Source organism: Podarcis cretensis, assembly GCF_951804945.1.
Source record: "Podarcis cretensis genome assembly, chromosome: 12".
NCBI classification, from domain to species: domain Eukaryota; kingdom Metazoa; phylum Chordata; class Lepidosauria; order Squamata; family Lacertidae; genus Podarcis; species Podarcis cretensis.
In genome coordinates this window covers 953,302-970,424 of record NC_137181.1, presented here as the reverse complement: position 1 = coordinate 970,424, position 17,123 = coordinate 953,302, and the positions used below count along the sequence as shown (strand labels likewise).

At 45.3% G+C, this 17,123-nt stretch overlaps 2 protein-coding genes across 6 annotated transcripts in view; one reads left to right on the top strand and one right to left on the bottom strand.

The window, feature by feature from the left end:
- LOC307199270 (uncharacterized protein) overlaps positions 1-4,487 on the bottom strand; it is a 178,964-nt gene extending 174,477 nt beyond the window's left edge. For 4 of the 5 annotated variants that reach the window (XR_013831831.1, XR_013831832.1, XR_013831833.1 and 1 more), the window contains exon 1: positions 3,670-4,487. Coding sequence is in view for 1 of the 5 variants with exons in the window: in XM_079947071.1 (XP_079803197.1) it covers positions 3,670-3,752 (83 nt within the window). In the remaining 4 variants the exon portion in view is untranslated. The remainder of the gene's footprint in view (positions 1-3,669) is intronic. The other variant, XM_079947071.1, reaches the window with a different exon arrangement.
- Positions 2,849-13,341, top strand: LOC307199122 (uncharacterized protein). The gene is made up of 6 exons (XM_079946770.1): positions 2,849-2,952; positions 7,187-7,691; positions 7,892-7,973; positions 8,226-8,305; positions 8,966-9,092; positions 10,164-13,341. The coding sequence occupies exons 2-6, from the start codon at positions 7,278-7,280 to the stop codon at positions 11,411-11,413; spliced, it is 1,953 nt and encodes a 650-aa protein (XP_079802896.1). The 5' UTR covers positions 2,849-2,952; positions 7,187-7,277; the 3' UTR covers positions 11,414-13,341.
- The last annotated feature ends 3,782 nt before the right edge of the window (positions 13,342-17,123 follow it).

The window sequence follows — 17,123 nt, the reverse complement described above, 5'->3', positions numbered from 1 at the left end:
AAACTCATTGTTGGTCTTAATTTTCCGACATGGGTGACCTTAGAATATGCACATACAGCCCCTTGGGTGGGCTGGAGAATACAGTCATACCTCGGGTTAAATGTGCTTCAGGTTGATCGCTTTTGGGTTTCGCCATTCGCGCATGTGCAGATGGTCAAAATGACGTCACGTGCATGCGCAGAAGTGGTGAATCGCGACCTGCACATGCGCAGACGCAGGTTGCGTTCGCTTCTGGATGCGAATGGGGCTCCGGAACGGATCCTGTTCGTATCCAGAGGTACCACTGTACTAGGATCAAAATATTTGAAATCCCAGGTGACTCTAGAAACAACTAAGTCAGTTAGAAAGATATGGAACATGTTGTCTAATAAAAATAAAGTTGATCTATACTCGCATGCCAAACTTGTCCTGTGGGGAAACCCTATATTAAAAATTGCTAAAAAGATGGTACTATGGAAGAATTTAATGGAAACAGGTGTATTGACTCTGGACCAAGTGATAGAAACTAGAAAGCCAGGGAATACTTTTTACACCTACCTACTAACAATAAAGGGATGTGGGTGGAGCTGTGGGTTAAACCACAGAGCCACGTTTCCGTGCGCTGCTCTGGTTTCCCAGAAGCAGCTTAGTCATGCTGGCCACATGACCCAGATGCTGTACGCCGGCTCCCTCAGCCAATAAAGCAAGATGAGTGCCGCAACCCCAGTATCGGCCACGACTGGACCTAATGGTCAGGGGTCCCTTTACCTTTACCTTTTTAATACAAACTGTAGTAGACTAAATATGTTTACATTAGTATTATGATAATAATATCGTATTTATGGGTTAGGATATACATATAATCCCCCCCCCCTTTTTTCAGAAAACAACAACATACAAGTTGTCTCAGGGGTGGCCTGGAATTACCAATGGATGTGGCTCACTATTCGCTAACCTTAGGCTCTGCCTCTTGAATGCTCCACCTCGACACTTAAAACCTGTGCCTCCTCTAGGACAGTCGTCCCCAAAATGGGCGCCACCCCCCTGAAGGGTTTTGTTCCTGGGGGGCACTAAGAGGCAAAGGGGTGGCAGTGTACACAACTCCCAGACTTTGAAAAGCTGATACCACTTGATCAGGTTCATTGGTTTTGTCATGAGTTAATTAAACTACGTATATTTTATTGTTTTTATCTTTCTTCGTGTGTTGTGCAAACGGCTATTCTGAATAATGCCTTTATCTGGTAGGAGGCACTGGGGTGTTGGGGGGGGCAGCGGCCCTAAAATGTTTGGGAACCGCTATCTAGGACCTGAGGGACATGGGTGGCACTGTGGGTTAAACCACAGAGCCTAGGACTTGCTGATCAGAAGATCAGTTCGAATCCCCACAACGGGGTGAGCTCCTGTTGTTCAGTCCCAGCTCCTGCCAACCTAGCAGTTCGAAAGCACGTCAGAGTGCAAGTAGATAAATAGGTACCGCTCCGGCGGGAAGGTAAACAGCGTTTCTGTGCACTGCTCTGGTTCGCCGGAAGCGGCTTAGTCATGCTGGCCACATGACTTGGAAGCTGTACGCCGGCTCCCTCGGCAATAAAGCGAGATGAGCGCCACAGCCCCGTAGTCGGCCACGACTGGACCTAACGGTCAGGGGTTCCTTTACCTTTACCCAGGACCTCGGACTTCAGACCCTGAGGACATCTCCCCAGAGTCTCAACCCTCTGAGGCATCTGTAGACGAGTGGATTTCAGTGGCAGAGGTGTCTTCCTGGGCGTCCAGGATCAGGCCCCCAGAAGACTGGAAGGAAGGGGGTGGGACAGGGACGCTGCCTTGAAGGGGTGGGAACCCCCCTACATCCACCCCCTTCAACCCCCCCATATCCTTCAACTCGCCACGCCCGCAGCCTTGCGGGGAAGGGCGATCCGTGAACGGGACTCAGCTGCACGTGGGATCTGGTTCCTTCTTGTCTGGTTCATAGCTGTCAAGTGTCCCTTATTTGAAGGGACAGTCCCTTATTCCAGCGCCATGTCCCGCTGCTGTCCCTTATTGATGGATGTCCCTTAAATGATGTCCCTTAAATTTCAAAGGAAGCAGCTCCTCTCCCTCCCTTCCTGCCGGCCAGGGAGGAGGGAGGCTCCAACTGTGTTGCTTGGCTGTGTTGCTCACCCAGTAAGAAGTCTAAGAACGACTGTGGGGTGGAGCTTGCATGCCTTGTGTGTGGCTAGCTAATGCAAGCTGAGGGGGGTTTTGAATGCTGGGCGCCATTTTCTTGCACGTGCTGCTGCAAACTTTGCAGTGCAAAGCCAGGCCGGGGAGCCATCTGAAGTTGAGGCTGCATAGGCCTTGTGGTGCCTGTGATTCAGATTCTATTCAGTTGAACCTCTGGTTACAAAGTTGGTTGGACAGTGTTCCTGAAGCTACCAGCATGAGTTTGACCAGACTGCAGGAGGACAGGAAGACTGGAGTGCCTGGAACAGGTGAGGCTGCAGGTCCCTTATTTTCAAGGCTGCTGGTCCCTTATTTTCAAATCTGTAAGTTGACAGCTATGGTCTAGTTTTGGCTACAGCCAAACAAAAGGCAAGGATGGGGATGAAAGGAGATGCAGCCCGGGGGGGGGGGCGGGGGACACGCTTCCCCTGCAAGCTTTTTCTGGCCAAGGGAGAGAGCAGCTCAGATCCCCCAAAACACAGCACCTGGGGGGGGGCAGCAATGCGCGGGGCTCCTCCTGCGCTTCGGCTGTGGAGGAAGAAAACGCAGAGAGAGGGGGGGGGGATGAGCTTGCGATGTTTGGCTCGCCAAGGGTTCAAAGGAACTGAGCCGCATTCCTAGAGAGGAGATGAAGAATGGGGGGGGCAGGTCTTCCAGAGCCAAAGCCCCTCCCCCTCCCCAGTCACTTCCTGCAAGGGGGGGGGGGCGGGCGGTGGATGTTTTGCGTGTCTCCTTTGCCAGCTTTGCTGCCTGGGTGGCTCCTGCTGCAATCGGGTGAGTCTCCCCTCTCTCTCCTACCTTTGGGGGTCCCAGGGCTGCAGGCGAGGGTGCAGGGGGGCCGTGTCCAGATCATGCGTGCCCCCCAGGGTCCTGCACCCCCTCCTTGCTCCCTGCAAAGCCGGGGGGGGGCGGGTGGTTTTGCAGGAGGGCTGCAACCCTGTTCTTCCTTCCTAGCCAAGGCTGCTCACCGCTTTGCTTCAATCCAGCCAGACCTGAGTCTGCTGCAATGGCAGAGGAGTCTCCTGGGGGGTCCAGAGCCCCGTCTAGTCCTGTTGAGTCTCAGTCAGTCAGGCTGGAGTCAGTCTTCGCCCCTCTTGGGGGAGGAGAAAGAGCAGGGAGGAGGGGCTGGCTGGGCCAGGGAGGGGTCAGGCCCTCCCTGCAGGAGTGGGGGGTCTCTTCCTGCTTGGGGGAGGCGGCGGGGTGAATCCAGAATGTGTCCTTTTATTGAAAATGCATCTCTGGTTATTTGTGGGGCTGAGGAATTCGTTCATTCCCCCCCCAATATAATCCTGCCCCCCCCAAGGCCTGAGGGACAGTGGACCGGCCCCCTGCTGAAAAAGATTGCTGAGCCCTGTATTAGGCTTTATCTTTTTCCCATGTGTAGCGGATTCACCCCGCCAGCTGCCCCCCATTAAATATAGCAGACCCACCTCATGGTACGCCAATTACACCCCCAGTCTCTCCCCCCCCACCCATGCTCCTTCTCCCCACCTCGTCTGGTTCCACAGCCGCGACTTCTCCTCCGCCACCAAGAAAAGATGGATGAGGCGGTCTTGCCAGAATCCCTCCGCCATCTGTGAGACAGAAAGGTGAATGAGAAGTCAGAGGTGGAGCTGTGCATGGCGAACGAGAGATGGGCCACAGAAAAAGCCCCACGTGCCGAGGGCATTTGGACCTTGGCAGCCATTAATCTTATTTTAGTTATGTGAACATTGATGCACCCTGCTTTGGGCTCTTGGATCCCACCAATGACCATCAACTTAATAAAGGAGTGGATTCACCCCGCTAACTGCCCCCCATTAAATATAGAGGACCCACCTCATGACATGCAAATTACACGAATTTCTGCAATTTCCCACAGGCTACCTTGTGAGGATCTTGTGTGAGCGGAAAACTTAGTGATTTAGAGTCTTAGGAAAGAGCTGAACGAACAAGAACAGTTTTATTGACAAAAAAAGTTTGTGAAACAAATTTGGGTCAGGAGGTGTGTTCTCCTTAACTTCCTACTTAAACTAAATATAAAGATGTCACTGAAGTACATGCACAGCTTTTCTCAAACTTCAGTTGCTAAAAGCTCACTTGTTGCACTTCAGTTGGAAGTTCAGGTTTCTACCATAGGAGGTAAAAGAATTAACTCGGTTTCTGTTCATTTACTTAGTTATGACCAGGGTTACACTTAAATACTTTTAATACAGCGCAGCTTCCTTCTCAGCCTAATACTTTGGTTCCTGAGCGAGGGGCATTTCCCCCCCCCCCATCCGCCTCTCTCTTAATCATCCCACTCCTGAGGGATTTCCCCCGGACCCAGGGGATCCTCTCAGCCCTTGTTATTCATTTGGTTTTATATAATATTTTATTAAGTTTTACAAAGAAAAAAAGTTGACACGCCAACAAAAAAATCCACAGATATCACAAAAAAGGGGAAAAAAGAAAAAAAAGAAAACACATAAAAGACAAATTTAGCATAAAAAACTCTTTCAGATTTGTACCCTTCAAAACCTTATTTCCCTTACTTCCACCCGCCTCCCTTTCTTGTATTCCACTTAACAATTAATTCAGCAATATCATTCGTTATTCATTTTCATCCTTTATCCCTCCCTTTGTACTCTTATTTATCTTAATCACTAGAACCCCTTCGTTTCATTTTCAATGTCCTCAACATTCATATATTTTACAATGTTTTTGTAGGTAAACTTTAAACTTCTTCCAGTCCTCTTCCACCTGCTCTTCTCCTTGATCTCGGATTCTGCAGGTCATTTCTGCCAATTCCATATAGTCTATCACTTGCATCTGCCAATCTTCCAGAGTGGGTAGATCTTGCGTCTTCCAGTGCTTTGCTATGAGTATTCTTGCTGCTGCTGTAGCATACATAAAAAAAGTTCTGTCCTTCTTTAACACCAGTTGGCCGACCATACCCAGGAGAAAGGCCTCTGGTTTCTTCAAGAAGGTATACTTAAATACCTTTTTCAGTTCATTATAAATCATTTACCAGTACGCCTTAATCCTTGGGCACGTCCACCAAAGGTGAAAGAATGTTCCTTCAGTTTCTTTACATTTCCAACATTTGTTATCGGGCAAATGATAGATTTTTGCGAGCTTGACTGGGGTCATGTACTACCTATATATCATTTTCATAATATTCTCTCTTAAGGCATTACATGCCGTAAATTTCTGCAGTTTACCACAGGCTACCTTGTGAGGATCTTGTGCGAGAGGAAACTTAGTGATTTAGAGTCTTAGGAAAGAGCTGAACGAACAAGAACATTTTTATTGACAAAAAAAGTTTGTGAAACAAATTTGGGTCAGGAGGTGTGTTCTCCTTAACTTCCTACTTAAGCTAAATATAAGGATGTCACTGTAGTACATGCACAGCTTTTCTCAAACTTCAGTTGCTAAAAGCTCACTTGTTGCACTTCAGTTGGAAGTTCAGGTTTCTACCATAGGAGGTAAAAGAATTAACTCTGTTTCTTTTCATTTACTTAGTTATGAGCAGGGTTACACTTAAATACTTTTAATACAGCGCAGCTTCCTTCTCAGCCTAATACTTTGGTTCCTGAGCGAGGGGCACTTTTCCCCTCTCTCTTAGCCACCCTGAGGGATTTCCCACAGACCCAGGGGATCCTCTCAGGCCTTGTTATTCATTTGGGGGGGCAGTCTCCTTTTCCTAGCAGACCTCTCCCCTCCTGACTGGAAGGAGACCCTGGTTTAGTCCGTCTTCCCACAGATTCTCCCTCTCCTGCCTCCTCAGACTCAGCCCTCCAGATTAATTCCTGCCTCCATACTCTCCCCCGACCCTCCACTGGGTCCTCTTCCTATCTAAGCTGTGAGACTCCTTCTTTTGGCTAGAGAGATTCTCCCCAGATCAGAGTCAGTTCTCCTTCAGAAAAGAGCCTCTCCGAATAATAGTAATAATAATAATAATAATAATAATAATAATAATAATAATACCCCTCTCCCCTCTCAGATCAGGCCCTGCCCACTCTCCCCCTCAGAAAGGGCTCCTCGGATTTTCCCTCCAAAAGGGCTGGCAGCCAATCAGAGAGAGAGAGAAAGGCTCCCGCCCCCTGGTGGAACCTCGGAGGCACTGCACCCCCACACTCTGCTCTGGCTCTGAGGGAAAATACCTCATGGGATGAAGCAAAAGGAGAAAACTAGGAAGAAGAAAGGATACAGATAAACTGACCGAGTTTTCTCTTGTAAATTGCATTTCACAATTAGTTTACAGGAATATCTGCAACATATGGTTCATTATTAGAGGTCAGCGCCTGAGATTGAGGCAAATGCTCAAAACTGCAGATTCCAAACACACACACACACAGCCGTTTCTGGAAGGTCTGTGTGTAACATGAGGTTTTTCCCCATGCTTGAGGCTTTATGTTGTTGTTGTTGGTGGTGGTGTTTTTGTTGTTGGTGTTTTTACTAATTACCACTGTTCCATAGCAGATTGCAACCATTTTAAAATGGTTTAGATGCTGGCTTCTCCTTTTCCTTTTTTGAAAAAGAAAGTTCAGCATCTGGGCTGTGTTGCAGTCCAGCCCTGGTTCCTAATAAGATTCTGGGAACTTTTTTCTTTTCCTGGCTGTGTATCAATTTCATAACAAAACAATGTATTTGCTTTGTAAAAGTTGCAAACGCCTCTGCAAATTCCCTATGTTTCCTGCAAATTTTGCATGGTAATTTCCCTTCTAGAAGGCCTAGATCAGACACCCCAAATTCGGCCCTCCAGATGTTTTGGGATTACAATTCCCACCATACCTGACCACTGGTCCTGCTAGCTAGGGATGATGGGTGTTGGGAGTCCCAAAACATCTGGAGGGCCGAGTTTGGGTGTGTCTGGCCTAGATGCTGGCTTCTCCTTTTCCGTTTTGGAAAAAGAAAGTTCAGAGTCTGGGCTATGTTTCAGTCCAGCCCTGGTTCCTAGCAAGATTCACCCACACTTTCTCAGGAAACCTTTTTATTCTCTTGACCGTGTATCTGTTTCATAACAGAATAATATTTGCCTTTGTAGGATTTGCAAACGCCTCAATTTAGGACAGACGGAACTGGGCAGCAGAACAAGGGATTCCTTCTGACCTGTTGGAAGCTTCCAGAGAGCCCAGATGGATGAGCAAGACTCAGCTGGCCCTGAAGCAGGAAGAGGCCATGCCATCCAAACTGGGAGCAGCGGTGGAATCTGGGAAAACTCTCTGCTGAAGATCCTGGGTGAGGAAGACACCCTCCGCTCAGATGTGCAGAGCCAGCAGTTGAGGCAGTTCTGCTTCCAGGAGGCCAAAGGACCTCGAGAAATTTGCAGCCAATTATACCACCTTGACCATCAGTGGCTGAAGCCAGAAAGGCACACAAAAGCTGAGATGCTGGACCTGGTGATCTTGGAGCAGTTCCTGACTGTCCTTCCACCGGAAATGGAGAGCTGGGTGAGGGAATGCGGAGCGGAGACCAGTTCCCAGGCGGTGGCCCTGGCTGAAGGATTCCTCCTGAGTCAGGCAGAGGAGAGGAAGCAGGCAGAGCAGCAGGTGAGAGAGACTTTCCTCTGGATATTCCCAAGGGGCTCTGAACATGAGAGACAGTATCCCAAAATTCTCTCCTAATCCCCCAATCTTATTTGGAAAGCCTCCAAGGAATGATATCGGATACCCCTAAAGCTTTTGCCTCTCCCAGTCCTTTTCTAATGTTTCTCTCCATTCTCTGCTTCCAGTCCTTTCTGCCCTTTCAGGGAAAGATTATCTTTGCAGAAACGTGCCTGGATTCCTATGAGGCAGAGAAGACTCCATTGGACACCAAAGAGAGACCACTGGGTAAGGAGCAAGGAGGGTTTTTTCCCATTTGGTCACACATTCTGTAGATTTTGCCACTAATCTGTGGGGAGGACACTAGGGGCCAAGAGCCCAAAGTGGGGACATGTATTTTTACCTAGCTAAGATACAAATGTCAAAATGCACTCAGTAGGTGTGACTTTTTTACAGGCCCCCCTGTAGTTAGAGATGCACTGCTTCACCTCTAAGAGAAGCATGTGAAAATGGCCTGGCACTTACCTTTGTCTCTCACAGGTGACAGAATGATGCTGGCAAGAGATGCTTATCCATCTTTGCATGAAGGCAGAGATGCAGCAGCCATGGAACCAGATCAGGTAGGGAGAATGAAGGATTGTGGGGCAAAGAGGCTGTGAGATGAGGCAGCCAGGCTTCTGTTGCTCTTGGCTTCTTTGAAAACTGCCTTTAACCATGGCTGTAAAGGCCATTCCAAGAGGCTTTTGTGCTGAGAATGATGAACAACCACCTCACCTTAACTAGCCTCCTGAATGTTGCCAGTATTAATTATCAGCAGCTTCAGTTTCATTTTTAAGTTTATCATTTAATGCTAAAATAGGCTTCTAAGCAGTTGGCAAATCATAAAATAACAGTGGCCAGGACTCAGCTCACCAGCCCCACCAGTTCCCCTAAATGGCTTTTCCTTCTCCTTCCCATCCCTGTGACATTATGAAGGTTTCTCCCTCCAGAACAGTAGACAGGGAGAGCAAAGAGGGAAACTGGAATGTTTGAGCAGACAGAATGATCTGAAGAACACCATTTGGAGTTCCACCCATTCCCCCAAATATGAATACCAGTAATTAAAATACACAATAAAACAGTTTTGTTAAAAAGTTTAAATATGCATCCATAGTTAAAATGTACAGTAAAACAATTCCATTAAAACAAAACAGTAATGAACAGGCAGAAAACAACAGAGCAATGTGTAGTAGATAATCTGTATGTTGTCTAAGAAGGGGACCTTTCCCTTTTTATTTTAGGGTCTGGTGGGCTTTGAAGATGTAGCTGTTTATTTTGCAGACGAGGAGTGGGCGTTGCTGGATCCTGACCAGAGAGCTCTGCATAAGGAAGTCATGGAGGAGAATTGTGGGATTATGGACTCTCTCGGTAAGGCTCCCTGTTGGGTCATGATACCTGTTTTGAAATTCAATGGGTATCTCTGTGTCACTAACCTGCAATGTTTTGATGGAGCTAAAACAATAACACCACCAAGAGCATCTGGGATTCTGATACCCCCACAGTGAACCGTGAATAGAGTTATCCTCCAGTTTTGCCTTTTTTATTCTGGTTGGTCTGAACTGCCTAGTCCTTTAGAAATTCAGGCTTCAGATATCTTATGGAAGTTGAAGTAGCTTCTGTCAGGTTTTTCTGTTTCTTTTCTGCTTCTGTTAGTGTTTGGTTGACCAAAGTGATGTCTAACATTGGATATGGTGCAAACTCCATTATTGGGCCAGAAAAGAGCCAGGCTTTTCAAATCTGTCTCATGGACTGGCTGGATGCAGAGCAATGGTGGGAGGAAGCAGCAGGGGGAGTCTGTGGAAGAGAGAAGTCCAGAAGCAGAAGCTGAGGAAGAGAGTTATGCTGGTGAAGAAGCCAGGGTGTCTCCCCCTCCTGCTGTGACAAGCTCCTTTCCCCCCTCATCTTCCTAAACCAGAAGAGGTATGAAGGGGGAGGAGCAGAGACAATTCCACCGGCGGAGTCTCAGATCGCTTGGGAAGGATCCAGGAGAAGAGGGGGCTTAGTCCGTTGTGGGAAGGCAGGGACCTTCAGTTCCCATAACTTATAGGGGCAAGGTCAGTTTCTGTCAGTTTCTGGTTGACCAAAGAGATGACTGACGTTGGAATCATAGAATCTTAGACTCTTAGAGGCATAGGGGCAAGACCTACTGGAAAGTGTTGCTGTGTTTGTAAGGCCTGACACTACTGAGCAGGCTGCTTCTTCTCTTAAAGAGTTAACTTCACTTACTCCATGTGATTTATTGCTAACGCGTTCCTGACACTCAGGTTCCCATAAATATGTTCATTAATGGCCGTCAACAAAAGCAGTGAAGCCTGTTGTAAGACCTTACTTTTAATTGCCTTCAGTTCTGCCTTCTTCCCAAGCATTAATTAGCATTATTCAATAATCGAGGGCTGCATTTCTCCCTGAGGCTGTGATCCATTTCTCTCTTTGTTGCAGGTCGTGATGAATTGGAAATTAGTAATGAGGGAGACCAGGACAATGTCTACACAATAGAGAAGGGAAATAAATATTCTGAGTGTGAAGGTAACTTCAGTCAAAGGTCCCATTTCATTTCCTCGAAAAGAAATCCCTTTGGGAAGAAATCCTATCAGTGCTTGGAATGTGAAAAGAGCTTTAGTCACAGGGCTAATCTCACAGCCCATCAAAGAATCCACACAGGGGAGAAACCATATCAGTGCTTGGAATGTGGTAAGAACTTCGCTTGGAAGGAAAGTCTCACTTCTCATCAAAGAATTCATAGAAGGGAAAAACCCTATCAATGCATGGAATGTGGAAAGAGCTTCACCTGGAAGGAAACTCTAACTTCACATCAAAGAATTCATACAGGGGAGAAACCATATCAGTGCTTGGAATGTGGAAAGAGCTTCAGTCGTAACTCCCAACTCATTTCCCATCAAAGAACACACAGTGGAGAGAAACCGTATCACTGCCTGGAATGTGGGAAGAGCTTTAGTCAGTGTGCCATTCTTAGGGTGCATCAAAGAGTTCATACGGGAGAGAAGCCATTTCAGTGTTTGGAATGTGGAAAGAGCTTCACCCAGAAGTTAAATCTCAGTTTCCATCAAAGAATTCATACAGGGGAGAAACCATTTCAGTGCTTGGAATGTGGAAAGACCTTCAGTCGGAACTCCCATCTCAATTCCCATAAAAGAACTCATAGCAAAGAGAAACCATATCAGTGCATGGAATGTGGAAAGAGCTTCACCTGGAAGGAAAGTCTCACTTCCCATGAAAGAATTCATACAGGGGAGAAACCATATAAGTGCTTGGAATGTAGTAAGAGCTTCACCCAGAAGGAAAGTCTTGCAGCCCATCAAAGAATTCATACAATTGAGAATCCATATCAGTGCACTGAATGTGGAAAGAGCTTCAGTCAGAGTTCCAACCTCATGTCCCATCAAAGAATTCATACAGGGGAGAAGCCTTATCAGTGCTTGGAATGTGGAAAGAACTTCAGTCAGAACACCCATCTCACAGCTCATCAAAGAATTCATACAGGTGAGAAGCCATATCAGTGCTTGGAATGTGGAAAGAGCTTCAATCAGAGGTCCAATCTCATGGCGCATGAAAGAATTCATACAGGGGAGAAACCATATCACTGCTTGCAATGTGGGAAGAGCTTCTGTCAGCGAGTCAATCTCACTTCACATCAAAGAATGCATACCAGGACAATCATAGAATCATAGAAACGTAGAATTCTATAGTTGGAAGGGGCTCCAAGGGCCATCTATTCCAACCTTCTGCAATGCTGTAATTTCAACTGAAGCATGCAAGACAGATAGCCATCCAACCTCCGCTTAAGAACCTGCAAAGAAGGAGAATCCACCGTCTTCCAAGGAGTCGTTCCCACTGTCAAACAACTCCTACTCTCAGATGGTTCTACCTGACGTTTACTCAGAACCTCCTTTTTTGTAACTTGAAGCCATTGATTAGGGCCCTACCCTCCAGAGCAGGAGAATATGAGCTTGCCCCACCTTCAATGTGGCAGCCGTTTCAATATTTCAAGATAGCTATCAGACTTTCTCTCAATCTCCTCTTTTCCAGGCTTAACATACTGAATCCAGCCATTCCTCATAAAACTTTGTTTTTCTGAGCCTTGATCATCTTGGTCACCCTCCTCTGCACATGCTCCAGCTTGTCAATATCCTTCTTAGCTTGTGGTGCCCAAACCTGGACACAGAATTCTAGGTGGAGTCTGACCAAGTTAGATTCAAGCATGACTTCCTTCTATCCAGGCACTATACTTCTGTTGATGCAGCCTAGAATAGCATTTCCTTTTCCTTTTCTTTTTTTTTTGCTGGTGCTGCATCTCACTGCTGAATAAGAGAAGTGAGAGTGGAAGAATAAAAAGCCTTGGAGTGGCACATGGGTATTCTATCCATGGGAAACACCACTGCACCAGCTGGAGGACTTCTATAGCACCCAGATCCCCAGTTCTCAGGAAGGGGATCAGCAACATGGAGAAGGACCAAGGAGTGGTCAAGACCACAGCTAGAGACCCTGCCGTGGAAGCAGAACATACAAGTTGTCTCAGCAGTGGCCTGGAGTTACCAATGGATCTGGCTTGCTATTCACTGACTTGAGGACCCACCCCCTGAATGCCACACCTGGGCAGGTAAGGGCCAGTGACTCCTCATTCCTTTTCCCCTATCACCTTCCACTTTTGCTATGTCACACATTCATCGCTTTATACAAGTTATATAATAAGTTTAAAGTCTGAAGTTAATTCGTTATAAGTTATGAAAATCTAATGACATTTTTAAGAAAGAAAGAAAGAAAGGTGTCTGATCATGGCTCTTTCAGACCTTGCCTACTGTGCAAAGCTAACATTTACATTCATTGCTCCACCTACTTTTATCTCTGGTCCTCCCCATCACTCACATGTGGCCCCTGGAAGGTTCCTCAGAAGGGAATGTGGCTCTTGGGCAGAGAAAGGAATGGAAGAGAAAAGGCTAGGCAGGCTAGCTAGCTGTCTGGCCATTAACCCCCTACTGCCAATGAAGTTATGAAGACTGAATCAGAATGCTGGTCCATGCAGCCCAGTGGAGTCTGCTATGGCAGGAAGCAGCTCTCCAGGGTCTTGGGCAAAGAGAGGTCTACCCCAGCACTGTCCCATGATGTTCTTCACTGGAGGCGCAGGGGGACCTACCATCTGGAGAAGCAGAAAGCGAGCTTGCTCCATCTTCCAGGCGACAACCCTTTAAGGTGGGTCTCATATCACCTCTCAGCTTTCTCTTCTCCAGGCCAAACCTTCTCAGCTCCTTCAACTGTTCCTCACAAGGGTCTGAACTGTCAGTGACTTGCCAGAAAGGAGAACATAACATAAGAACCTAGAGGGAGCCTGCTGGATCAGGCCAGTGGCCCATGTAGACCAGCATCACGTCCTCGCAGTGTCCAGCCAGGTGTCCATAATGGGAAACCCGCAAGCGGAACACAAGCCCAGCCTTCCTTCCTGTGGTTTCCAGCAAATGGTATTCAGAAGCATCATTGCCACTGACTGTTTGGCACCAGGAAAGTCCTCCTTCACACAGCACAGAGTTAAACCATGGAACTGTCTTGCCCAGGAAACCCAGCCAGATGGGCGGGGTATAAATAATAAATTTAATTATTATTATTATTATTAGCTTCTTCCCTTTAGGGGATCTGGTTGGCCCCTGTGAGAAGACATGAGATTTCCCTACATCCTTGTGTTAAGCTCTTCTTGTTACTGCATTGGCATTTTGTATTGACCTTTTATATGCTTTAATACTGCTATCAACCACCCAACGCCCCCTGAGTCACGCATGGGATTCCAGGCGTCCTCACCCTCACCCAAGGTCTGTGCTCCTTTGCAGAACTGAAGACACAGCAGGGACTGTTAGAGCTTTAAGAAATTTCACCAAAAGATCACGAAGAAGATTGGACTGTACTGCATAGTAATCATGTTTTGTGCTCTTTATTCTGGTCTTCATTACAAAGGAAAGAGATGGGTGTTCCTATGGACTAAATGCTTAAAACAATCATAATTTTTAATGTAACTGGCAGGTGAAATTTTTTTTTCTGTCTTTCGCTAATGATTCTTTCTGTTTTTCATTGTATTATTCTTTCTCTTTTTCCTTTCTTTATCTTTAATATCCCTTTCTTTTTTTCTGTTTCTCTTGTTTTTCTTCTGTAGTTATAATCTTGTATCTTCTGCGGTTGTAATTTTACTGTATTTTGGGAACATCTTAATAAAAATTTATTTATCTATTTTAAAAGCCTCATCCTGGAGGGAAGGTGAATGCTCTCAAAAAGAGCATCACATATTAATTTATATTCTGAGAGGAATTCCAGTTCATATATCTATAAAATATTTTCAGAAAATAAATTCTTTGTTTAGAAATTTTCTATTCCAATAATATATTTACAGAAAATGCAGCTACAAATTAATAAGGAAGGATTCAGGATTCTGAATCTGGAGCTATATCGTTTCCTGCTTGGCAGGGGGTTGGACTCGATGGCCCTTGTGGTCTCTTCCAACTCTATGATTCTATGATCTTCATGCATGCTTACTGTTGTTATAAAAATTGCACCCCCATAAGGGATGTGTGGAGATAAACACACCCAAACCCACAGCTCCCCAAGCAGACATTTGACCAATGCAGTATTTTAGTAAAGGAAAACCGGTTCCTGAGCTGTCAAACAGAAATATTCCTAAATATTCAACAGTGCCACCTCCTATGTCTGATAAGCAACCGCAATAGAACATTCAGAACACTTAGAAGGGGCCTCATAAAACGGGGGGGGGGGACCTATTTAGAGGAACCTTTCTATTCTTGATGTTTTAAAGGGAAAGCTCTCACACTCGCTGAAATACAGTTAAATAAAGGTTTGTTTCTCACTTACTCACATGGCGAAGACCAAACTTCCCAATACAGGCATGAAGAACATGTGGAATATTCCTCCTAGCACATAGTCCCAGGAACTCTTACAATGGACTGGAGACTTCAGATCTCATGTATTCCCCCCCCCCTCCAGCTCCAAGAGGAAGCATAATTGTATGCATCTTTGTAAATGTGAAATCAGCGAATAAATTTTGCTCAATATTTGAAAAGGTATGTTCTGAATGTAATCAACTTGTATTCTCTTTACACTGGAAAATTTCTTAACACCTGGAATGTATTGATTTGAGCTGTGCCTTGTAAATTACCCTATCTGTTTGTACCACCTCTTGGTGACATAACCATGGCCTTTTTAGGGAGGTCACCTTGACCAAGGAACTGTTGGATATTTGCCATATCCAAACTCCCATAACCTGTTGCGGTATCAACAGTCCACCACAGCCTGTTAGGAGTTTTCTTAGGCAATTAAAACTCTTTTCCTTGGGACCAGCATGCTTTCAAAGACCCTGGCCCCATTTAGCAGAGTGAAGCATGAAGAAAATAAAACACAGGAAACTTCCAAAGTAGAGAGAAGTCTTTTAATGTCAGCATTAAGCGTAATGGTTAGAGATTATATACAGAAATTACGGTAATTTTTCTATCGGAGCCCTGGTCGAGGTCTGCTTAACAGTTTCATAGGCTACCAGACCCTCTGCTTACATCTTCACAGTTTGAAGGCAGAGATCAGACTAAGACAGTTCCCACAGTTCAGTTCAGGAGCTGTGCACGTCCAGGTAACATTCTTCAACATGTCCTTGCACCTGATGTAAACAGTCCAGCTTTTTGTAGCTTCTGGAAACATCACACAAACTAAACTACACCATTGTTTCTGAGAATGAATGACTCTTGCACCCACAGGAACTGCCCCAAATCCAAAGTTATAAAATGTAAAATCCGTTTGTTTCGGGTCTCTCCTTCCTTCCTTTGCTGTTGCAACAGTATTCTTTGAATAAGGATCTGGCTTACTAGTGGCTTTGCTCTGCATTCCCTTGGTTCTTCCCTTGACCAACAAGGTACCTTCCCTTGGGTATCTTGAGCGACAAGAGGGTTTTCCCCATGTAATTCTCAGAATAGATGTTCAGGGCGCCCTGGTATTCATAGATGCCGAAAAGGCATTCGATAATGTTTCATGGGACTTCCTGAAGAAAAGTCTGACAGCGATGGGGATGGGAGAAAGATTTAGAAAAGGTATAGAAGCTATTTACTACGAACAAAAGGCAAAACTTGTAATAAATAATACAACATCAGAATTTTTTGAGATACACAAAGGAACTAGACAAGGCTGTCCTTTATCTCCCCTACTATTTATAACAGTACTGGAAATATTTAATAAAAGACTGAGGGAAACAACAGAAGTTAAAGGAATTAAGGTAGGATTGAATGAATATAAAATCAAAGCCTTCGCCGATGATATTGTACTAACTCTTCAAGACCCAAAGCATAGTGTAAAAGAAGCTCTACAAAAATTTGAAGAATTTGGCACCGTATCAGGACTTAAGGTTAATAAGAATAAAACTAAGATGTTGGTCAAAAATCTAACCAAGGAAGAAACGGTAGAACTAGAGCAAAGGGTGGGAATAATGACGGTAAAAAAGGTAAAATACCTAGGGGTATGGATTACGGCTAAAAATATTAACCTATTTAAAGATAATTACGAGGTCACCTGGAAAAATATTAAGAGAGATTTGGAAATTTGGGACAGAATGAGACTATCCTTCTTAGGAAGGATAGCAGTTGTAAAAATGAATGTTCTACCCAGAATGTTGTTCCTATTTCAAACTATCCCGGTGCTCAAAGGTCTAAAGCAATGCCAAGAATGGCAGAGAACCTTGGCGAAATACATCTGGCAGGGAAAAAGACCACGAATTAAAATGAAAATATTAGTAGATAAAAAGGAAAGAGGGGGCTTTTCCCTACCAGATTTGAGTTTATACTATGAAGCGGCATGTTTATTGTGGCTAAAAGATTGGATAAGATTGGAAAATAGAGAATTATTAGATCTGGAGGGCTTCGATAATAGGTTCGGGTGGCACTCGTACCTGTGGTACGGAAAGGTGAAGGCACACAGGGGCTTCCTAAACCATATTTTTAGGGGTCCAATATTCCAGGTATGGGAGAGGAACAAAAATCTCTTGGAAAGGAAAACCCCTTGGTGGATCTCTCCAATAGAGGTGTTGACTATTAAGAAAACTAATATGGAAGAGAAGAATGCCACTTATGAAGAACTTATAACTAAATCGGAACACGGCTTGAAACTTAGACCTTATGAGGAGATAAAATCTCTTTTTACAAGTTGGTTACAATATTACCAGGTGAATGGTCTGCTAACTGAAGATAAAAAGAAATTAGGATTTGAAGATAAAAAATCTAGGTTTAATGTGGAGGTAATACAGGGAAAGAGTAAAGCACTGTCCAGGATATATGACATACTACTGGAGTGGAAGGAGGTGAAGGAGGCAATGACAAAGTGGGCGATAGATGTGGGCTATAACATCGA

What these genes read in the sequence shown, in the direction of transcription:
- LOC307199122 (XM_079946770.1), top strand. Translation starts at nt 7,278, where the DNA reads ATGGATGAGCAAGACTCAGCTGGCCCTGAAGCAGGAAGAGGCCATGCC. An exon ending in GGAAGCAGGCAGAGCAGCAG is followed by an intron (nt 7,692 to 7,891) that starts GTGAGAGAGACT and finishes CTGCCCTTTCAG; the next exon opens with GGAAAGATTATCTTTGCAGA. An exon ending in TGGGATTATGGACTCTCTCG is followed by an intron (nt 9,093 to 10,163) that starts GTAAGGCTCCCT and finishes TCTTTGTTGCAG; the next exon opens with GTCGTGATGAATTGGAAATT.